Source organism: Onthophagus taurus, chromosome 1 (genome assembly GCF_036711975.1).
Source record: "Onthophagus taurus isolate NC chromosome 1, IU_Otau_3.0, whole genome shotgun sequence".
Taxonomy (NCBI): Eukaryota; Metazoa; Arthropoda; class Insecta; order Coleoptera; family Scarabaeidae; genus Onthophagus; species Onthophagus taurus.
The window spans coordinates 30,458,363-30,468,395 of NC_091966.1; the positions used below are offsets into that span (position 1 = coordinate 30,458,363).

General features: G+C 32.4%; 1 protein-coding gene across 1 annotated transcript; it reads left to right on the forward strand.

The window, feature by feature from the left end:
* Positions 1–30: 30 nt before the first annotated feature.
* LOC111417190 (serine protease HTRA2, mitochondrial-like) lies at positions 31–9,548 on the forward strand. The gene is made up of 5 exons (XM_023049407.2): positions 31–407; positions 457–842; positions 8,795–8,978; positions 9,041–9,257; positions 9,312–9,548. The coding sequence occupies exons 1-5, from the start codon at positions 155–157 to the stop codon at positions 9,490–9,492; spliced, it is 1,221 nt and encodes a 406-aa protein (XP_022905175.1). The 5' UTR covers positions 31–154; the 3' UTR covers positions 9,493–9,548.
* The last annotated feature ends 485 nt before the right edge of the window (positions 9,549–10,033 follow it).

Sequence of the window (10,033 nt, forward strand, 5' to 3'; positions counted from 1 at the left end):
AATAATCAAAATAAAATGTTTGTCAACGTCATTTAAAAATAAATTTAGGCTTCGGCCAAAAAAAAATTCTTTAAAAAAAATTCCAGTATCTTGTGAAATAGAATAAGAAAAAAATTACATTTTACTAATTAAAAATGAGCCATTAATCCGGAATATGATAAATCCTTTTCGAAATGGTTTCAAACAAATTTCCAAACGTCTTCAAACGTACAGATGCAGATTAAATCCGCTGCAAAAATTGAAACCATCGCTTACGGAATCCCTAAAAGTTGCCGCTTATACATCAAGCGCATTTTTAGCTGGAGTTATAGCTAAAAAAATTTTAGACGATCCCGATAATTTCTTGGCTATTAAAAAAGTCGAAGCTTTGGGTAATAGTTCACTCAGAAATCAATTCAACTTTATAGGTAAAATTCTTTTTTATTTAAAATCAAATATTAAAACATATCCTTTTAGGTCATGTTGTTAAGAAATGCGCACCTGGAGTTGTTTACATCGAAATCCAAGATCCGAAACGGATTGATCCGGAAACGAACGATTCTTTAATAATTTCGAACGGTTCCGGATTTGTAATCAGATCGGACGGATGGATTTTGACCAACGCTCACGTAGTGATTAACAAACCAAAGTCGTTAATCACCGTGAAAATGCACAACGGATCAGTTTTTCAAGCGACTGTTGAAGATGCCGATATGAACATTGATTTGGCTTTAATCAAAATTAATAGTCCCGAACCTTTACCAACGTTACAATTTGCCAAACCCGACGATCTTACCGTTGGCGAATGGGTTGTCGCTTTAGGCAGTCCATTATCGTTAAGTCACAGTGTTACAGCAGGAATTGTAAGAAAATAATTATTAAGTAGTTACAAAAAAGATAAATTAGAGTAATATTGTTCGTTGGACGTTCGCCGTAATTATTACGTAACATTTACCTCCTTTGTTCTTTGATTCTTTACAACTCCTCGAACTAATTAAAGAGACCTTATGAAGGTTCTTACGAAGAGAACCTTCGAGAGTTACCTAGTTTCTGTATTATTATAGCCGAGTCATATTATACCCGATTTATATTATCTCAGTAACCTTTTAGACTATATTTTAACTAGAATAATTTAAAGAGTATGTTGATATAACATATATAACTGAAATGGTAATCTACCATAGAACCAATTAGGTTATTAAAATAGATTTCCCACTAAATCAATCACTATTCTGGAATCAATTTGTCATTGAACCAATTGGTGTATGTTTTGTAACTTAGAAAGTAAAGTTAATATTAAATTAACTTCCATGAATAGAATTAAATAAGAGGTTGCTATTACAGTGAAATTCCCCTAACTCGAATTACTATACCTTTTCAAGCTCAAATTAGCACTAATCAGAATCAAAATGACATTAGTCAAAATCAAATTGGCAATGTCAATTTCAAATTGGCATTAGTCAAAATCAAATTGACAATAATCAAAATTAAAATGGCATTAGTCAATATCAAATTTTCAATAAACAATATCATATTGGCATTAATCAACAAACTTAGCACTAATCAAAAGCAAATTGGCATTAAGCAAAATCAAAATGACATTAGTCCATATCATATTGGCACCAAACAATATCAAGATGGCATGAAAAATAAATGTATAAATCGGTGTCAAACAATTGTTAACTTATCGGTTATTGTCAAGTTTATGGTAATTTATTGCGAGATTTCAACTATTATATTCACACGAGATGCCTTATTTTAAGAAAAATGCTGCTGCAAATCTGAGGACACAGATTTCCGCTTTGTATAATGCCAATGGTGACTGGCGTAATCTTGCAAACGTACTACAGGTGCCAAAAAGAACCGCGTATCGATGGGTTAACAACCAAGAATAACCGGAAAGCAGCGAGGAGGTAAACGTAGAGCTAAAATAACTGATGAGCACCGTCAATTCATGAAACGTTCAGTCGAAGAAAATCCTAAAATTACTCTTAAAGGACTGAGTGAAAAAATCCGTGAAGATTTTGCACTCAATGTCTCCAACGAATGCATTCGACAGCATCTCAATGGATTGATGTTTACTTTGAAGACTGCTCGTAGAGAACCAGAGAACGCGAATAGTATTCAAATGAAAACAAGCAGGAGTATTTATGTAGAAAATTTATTGGATCTTCAAGCACAAAATATACCTATCATATACATGGACAAGACAAATTTTAATTTGTTCATATCGCGGACTCAGGGTCGTTCAAAAAAAGGGACTCGCTGCACAACAGTGTCTGCAGGTTGCAGAGGGTCGAATATTCACCTAATAGGATGCATTGGAAACATGGGGCTAATTCATTCCGAACTACGTCGGGGCTCTTTCAAGAAGCCGGAAGCAAATGAATTTGTGAGGCAATGCCTAAGAAGAGCGCAAGGCCTTTACCATACTGGAGTTGCATTAGTTATTGATAATGCTCCATGCCACTCTACTATTGAAGAGGTTTTTGCAGAAAACGAATTTGAACACCACACACTTTTACGACTAAGTCCGTACAGCCCTATGTTTAATCCTCTTGAACAAGCGTGGTCTGCATTAAAAGCAGGAGTAAAAGCAGATATGGCTGTACAGCTAAATAACATCTTGGCTGGTGCTGACCGGGATCATCTGACTCAAACAGAATATCGAACGCAGAAATTAGAGAACACCGTTCATAATAATATGGACAAGATTACTGTTGCCAATTGCGCTATGTTTATTGCCCACATCCAACGATTTATCCCTTCTGCATTGAATATGCAAGATATAAATTTTTAAGAGTGTTATTTAAAACAACGTTACCTACTTTCTTAAGTAATATAATTGTTATCTACTGTGTTTGTAAGTCAATAAAATGTTTTTGCCCATTTCATTTTATTTAATGCTGATATATAATTTTATTTCCATGTCAATTTAAAATTCATAAGTGCCAATATGATATGGACTAATATCATTTTGATTTTGTTTAATGCCGATTTGCTTTTGATTAGTGCTAAATTTGTTGATTAATGCCAATATGATATTGTTTATTGCCAATTTGATATTGACTAATGCCATTTTAATTTTGATTATTGTCAATTTGATTTTGACTAATGCCAATTTGAAATTGACATTGCCAATTTGATTTTGACTAATGTCATTTTGATTCTGATTAGTGCCAATTTGTGCTTGAAAAGGTATAGAATTTCAGCTCTAAATTAGAAATGTACTTTTTTAATACGTATATTTAAAACAGAAACCTTAATACAATTGTAAGTAGAAAATTAATCAAGTTTTTTAAAGTAATCCGTAATTTTCTTTTGGCTTAAAGTGGACAACCGCTCTTTGTCGAAAAAATTTTGTATTAAATGTAGAGAATTATGAATATTATCTGGAACATTCTCTCTTGATAACAAAGGTTTCAAGCTTTCTAAGAGAGGAATAAGCTTCATTAAATGTAGGCACAGCGATAAGTATTTCAATTTTATGATTATCATCATCCTCATCTGATTCTGAAACAATAAGCACATTAGGTTTGTTTTGGTTCAAGAGTCTGTAGTTTCTAAGTCTGAGTCTATGTGGTTTGATTAGTTAAAATTACTTACAGAACGGATTCGAATATTTTATTCTTTGGTAAATTCGACTTATAGAAGTAAAAGTTCAAGAAATTCCATAATACTTCAGTTCGAGTTACAGAGAAATTTGAGTTAGTGAAATTCGACCTAGAGAGATAAAAACACATTTGAAATCTAGTCAAATGCTTGAGCTTATGAAAATTATTCGACTTAGAGGATAATTCGAGATATAGAAGTTTGAGTTAGGGGAATTTCACTGTACTTAAGAGAGGTTATTTTTTTTTGTTCCAATGATCGCATCTTTTATTGATGATTACAATTAAAATTTAAGAACAAAAAATGTGTGTAGTTTACAATTTTAAAACAATTGGAGAAAAACCGAAAAGCATGTTTTAAAGGATGTTGAAACATAAAATGATGCCCACATGAACGTCAAGGTAAACATTATGCTGACAGATACATACATCGATATTTCGTGTTTATTACTTCTTATTTGGTATTGTTACAATGTTAATTAATATTACTAAGTTAGGCACTTTATTAGTTTTGATAAGTAAACATCAATAACAAATGCAGAGAGTGCGGTACATTATCGTTAAAACTGTTGATTTAATGTTTCAACCTAGGAAGCGATTTGAAATTTATAAAACGACCAGAAAAGATAAAATCGATTTCTGGGATAGATAATATTATATCAATATATTGCTTGATGAAAGGTCATCAATAATTGTTTGCTCAAAATTTGTGAAATGAGAGACCAATTTAGGGTGTGCGAGAAACTTGTTTATAAATCTCATTGTCAAAATCGATAAAGGTGCATTCTCGATCAACGTTTTTAAAACTTTACTCGAACTTGGTTTTACGGGTTAAAAGGAGGAAATTGAGGTTTTGGGATTTTCCATTATATAGAAAGTAGTTTATATACAAAACTTTTATTAAAATTATCCCGAAAGGGTAATAAATGAATGAATAAAATACTTTATTTTTATTACATAACAATACCAATACGAAGTTAGCCCCCAATTTTTTCCAATTTCCAATTAGATAGGGTTTTACAGGAAATTACATGCATTTTGATCATAACAAGAGAACGACTTAACCGATTTCGATGAACAATATTTCATTCGAAAGTTTAATCCTTGGCCAATACGAAAGTGGAAATGCTCGATACAAAATCTGTTTTGAATTCCGCTAAAACGTTAAAGTAATGTGAAGATACACGAAAATGATGTAAAAATAGCTAATAACGTTCTTGCGTCTATTGTAGAGTGGTGAACATCAGAAACTTAAATTTTAACGGTTTTGCTGATTACAAATTGTTGCTGATTTAAAGCTTGACGAGATTCTTGTCTCTCATATCTAATTTGTAAATCAGCTAATATCATCCTCACACATTTCAGTGTTACTTTCGATTATTAAAACGCCTTCATTTATATCTAAACTGCTTCCAATCTTTGGCTTCAAACAAGGTATGTGGTGGAAGGTGGAGATGCTGTATAACTTCAGAGCTTTTTTTTTGGAAGTGGACATAAACGTAAAAGTTACTGATTTTGGATAAAGCTGAGGATATACAGAAAATACAATCTTATTAGCTATTAATGGCTATTTGCACTGTGAACTGTAGACGTCATTTTCTGGTGCATCACTGTATCTATTGCATGATAGTTTTGAACTAGCTAAGCCCATTTTCTCTTTTCCTTTCTTGAATAAATATCGAAGATTCAGACCAACGACTGTTCTTTTTGGTTTTTATCCAACTTGTGATCATGTTTGAAGTATCTTGGTTGATACGACATTTGCCTTGAACAATTTTGATATTACTCCACATAGAACAATTATGGTACAATTTTCAAATTCCCTCCCATTATCAGAATATAATATATGGACGTAGAATTACACATTTCGTGAGATGGTCTTGATATGACATAATAAATTTAAAAGTTTCATCATCGTTGGACTGCATATGCATTAGGTCAATTTGGCATCTGGAGCTTATTTCACTATGTAAACTTGGTTTCACTACACTTCGTTTTTCGAGCATGCTGTTTCTTTTATAAAAGAACAAATACTACAACATAAATTCCACAGTTATATTTTGTGTTTGTGATTAACCTCTTTCAGTATACCAGTTTTACCACCTTGACTAGTTGCAAGATAAGTTCCATGTATGATTGTAAACAAATCCCCATAATGTATGTAATAACAAATATCTTGTGAGACTGTAGGAATTTGAGTCAATTTGTTTAAAAAATTTGTTTAATCTTCGATAAAGCACTGTATTTCTGACTTAATTCCACGAAAGTATTTACTGTATTTTTCTATGGTGATATAAAAATTATTATTGGAGTTTTTTTCTGCAAAGTTTATCCATTAATTGTGTTATAAAAGGAAGATATATAAGCACAGGAGTGAAGTAGTGTTTGCAAAATACATGACACGAATTTTGCCATCGGTACTCACAAGCTTACTAGCGTGGGTCATCTGATAGGAGAATCGTTTTTATTTCATTATGTTAATTTTAGAGTTTGTCTTTTATAGGTCCTCTTAGCATTTTCATACATCTGATACAAAATGCTTATAATACCACTCAGAGAACATTAAAGTTGTAAACCGAGCTCCCTTGCTGTGGTAATTACGCGCTGTCCATATGATCGTTTAGTATATGCAGGCAGGTTCTCGTAAATGCTTCTTATACTTGCGATGTGGTATGGAACCAAATTTACATCAACGTTCATTAACAGAATACTACATATTCAGAAAGTTTAGATATCCTATTAATTATTATTTACGCACTCTGCTTCTCACATAATCGGTTAGCAGACGTTTTCTAATTGTTTGGTTAACTCAAGCTTCTGTATTATTGTAAAATTGACGCTTCTCTTTTTTTCTACGTTTCTATAGAAAATTATAACATTTATATAAAAAGCATAATCGTGAAGAATTGAACTAGAGACTTACTTTAATAGTAATCTAAACAGACAACAAAGAGAAACAAAACCATATGTATACTGAAGAGGTAGCGAGATTAACACTTATACATTTTCGGGATATATTCTATATCAGGAGTGGCCAAGCTCTTTGATAGTCCGACCATTTTTCAATTTGAAATTTTTTGCGACCCGCAATTAAATACGTATATATTAAAACGGTATGCAAAAAAGGTATTATAAAACATTTTTTTACAGAAATTATATCAAATATACTAAAAAAAAAAGGTACTCGGGTACATTTATCGAGAGCCACAAATAATCCTTCAAAGAGCCGCAGTTTGGCCACCGTTGTTCTATATATTTATTATTCTATAGAGAATGAAAGACTAATGTCACCTAGTGTCATAACCTAGTAGTTATGTTAGTGAAATTTATGGCAGCTGTTTCAATAGTTTGTCCGTTGTTTCCGAGGACTATGATTTAACAGTAAATCGAAGTTCGTAATCCGAGGCTTTTGTTGCTTCTAGAATAGAACCACTGGTAAGCATTATAGTGGGAAGCACGTAACCTCCATAATCGACCTTACAAACAAGAGAAATTATCGATCTCAATGAAACATATGGTTTAAGTACATACTATTTGAAATCAATGTCATTGATTATGTTACAGATAATTCTGAAAGAAATCTCTTTCAGCTTATTTAGCTAAATGTAATGTGAGAAAAAGTAGTTTTCAAAATTTTAGAGTTAGTATAAATGGTGGTTAGTTTTATAGGTAAAAATTGAACGAAAGAATAAGCGCATTCTTTTGGTTATAAATTTAGAATTAGTCTTTCCTTTTACTAAAAACACAATATTTAAAGAACTTACATCATGGAACTTTAGTGTATTCGGTTATTATATTTGGCAGTAATTTAGGATTCGTCAACTTCGGTCGTAATGAAAGATTACAACGGTGGCAGATCTTGCCGAGTGTATGGATGATATTTAGGAATATATGAGTAGAAAGTTGATAGAGGAAAAAAAGGAGTATATGTGTATAGGAGGACAGAACAGGCAGCTTCTCTTAGAAAACGACAAATATATCAAATAATGAACATTATACTAATATCTTTGAATGACAATTACGAATGACGGACCCTAGACACACCAATTAAAGAAAGAAACAGTTTAGGAAGGAAGACAGTAAAGATAATGGACAAAATAATATGGGATCAAAAAATATCAAAACTAAATAAGCAAAGAACATACAACACTCTTTGTGTGGTCATATGGAAGCGAAGTGTGGCCATGGAAACAAAAAAGGGAAAAAATCTTAAAGCCACAAAACCAATAGTCCATATTCATGCCATATGCAGGTGGATGGAAATGAGAAAAGATAAGGAATGTAAGAATCCGGGAAATCATGGATGCTAAACTCACCATCGTAGATAATATAAGAACGAAACAACTGAGATGATTTAGCCATGCCCACAGGAGGGAAGAGAATCAACTTCCCAAACAGATCCTAAGTATAAACCATGCTCATAGAAAGAGAGCAAAACCAGAGAGGAAGATGAAGGAGAATATAAAGAAATGGGAGAGGTGGAGCAAAACCTGTGGAGGGACAGAGAGCAGTGGAGATTAATAATCGGATGACGTCGGAGAACGTTTTGAGCCGAAATATAGAATATTCTAAAGAATTTGCTGTTCTATGATAACTTCCTGACGACATATTGCCATTGGATAAAATATTGAAGAAACGTAGTAGAGGCAGTTATGACAAAAAGCAACAACATTAGGAAAGAGGCTCTAATAGGCAAATCTCTTCTCCAGCAAATTAATATCTGCCTTTCTAGGCCATAGTTTTATAACACATATTTGTGGACTTTGTAGACTTGCACCATAAACGAGTATTCAATCAGTTAAAAAAATGTCTATGAATAATCCTAATATGACTAGTATTTTGATTCAAGTAGAATTCAGTTATAAAGTACTGAGTAGTTCAAATAACCAGTTCAGTTTTCAAATTGGCTTTCTGACTAAATTCAAAATACTGAAATCCTATTTCAACATTAAATTTCACCTCGATTAATTGTTGCAGTATTTTTTGTTAAAAAGAATGCATCAATTAATGAGTTGGATTTCCTTCTCATTCCACTCTCATTTTCCTGTACTAAAATATAAATTGTTCAGAAAAATTCAGTTGCAATCTAGTACTAAATGGTATAGCACAATTTATATGAATCATTAAACATGATGGTTACTGTTATGATATGAACTAAATAATAAGAAACTAATTTACCTTAATCATTTATAATTTCTCACTAGATAAGTTCAGTAAACAGAGCGGCTAGTGAATTGGGATTAAGAAATCACTCGATGCAATACATACAAACAGATGCTTCGATTACTTTTGGAAATTCTGGTGGGCCCCTTGTGAATTTAGATGGGGACGTCATCGGCATTAATAATTTAAGGATAACAGCTGGGATTTCTTTCGCAATTCCAATTGGTTATAACAACTTACTTTTTATTAAATAATACCGAAACGTTTTAATTAATATATTTTTGCAGCATATGCAAGGAAATTTTTGGATAACGGCAAACACCCATTAAGTAAAAATGGTGGAGCTAAACCGATCGATTTGAAAAAAAATCTTGGGATGACCACTTTACCCATAACGGCTTCAATTTTAGACGATGTCTTTGAAATGCAAAAATTTGAGGGTAAAAAATGTGAGATTCAAGGTGTTCTAATTTATAAAGTTGTCGATAATTCACTTGCCTACAAGTAAGTTTATTTTTCAATTTTTTTATATTTTTGATAAATTTTAATCGAAAATAGGAGTGGTTTATTAGCTGGAGACATTATAACTCGAGTTGATGGAGTTACAGTCCAAACAGCTGGTGATATTTATTCGAAAATAGATGGAAACCGAAAAATAACGTTGGAACTTCTCAGAAATGGACAACCTATCGAAGTTACTATGGATATTGGTTGCATTAAAGATTTACCTATATTATGAAACAAACATTTTCGATCTTATGTCCAATATTAATAAAGAACTCAAAACCTATTAAATACCTTCCTTTTTAGTACATAGTGAACTGTCAACAACACACCTTCGCCAGTTTTAATGAATAACGTCAAAAGATATGCTCGGACGGTGAGATAAACGCAGCCTAGGTTTACGTTTAGTACAAAGGGAAGGTTCCGTTTCAATGCCGACGTGTTCCACGTGTATACCACGTTCTGGTGGTCGTGTCTATAATTAAAATGTATATATGAAAATTTCCTACCGCAGCGAAACTTCATTGTATGATATAGTCGGATACAAAGTAACCACATACTTTAACCGCAACAAAGTTCACGGAAAACGAAAACTTTCGACGAGCTATATGGTATGACTGTTTGATATGCAAAAAGAAATGATGGAGTAGTTCTTTGTAGTTTCATAATGGTTTTCATCCTTCTCTGGATTTGCTTCAGATTTGCGACTGTGTGTTTGTGAATATGTAAGTGTGTGTGTAATGGTTTATTATAGAAGCAACCACTTCAATCGATGT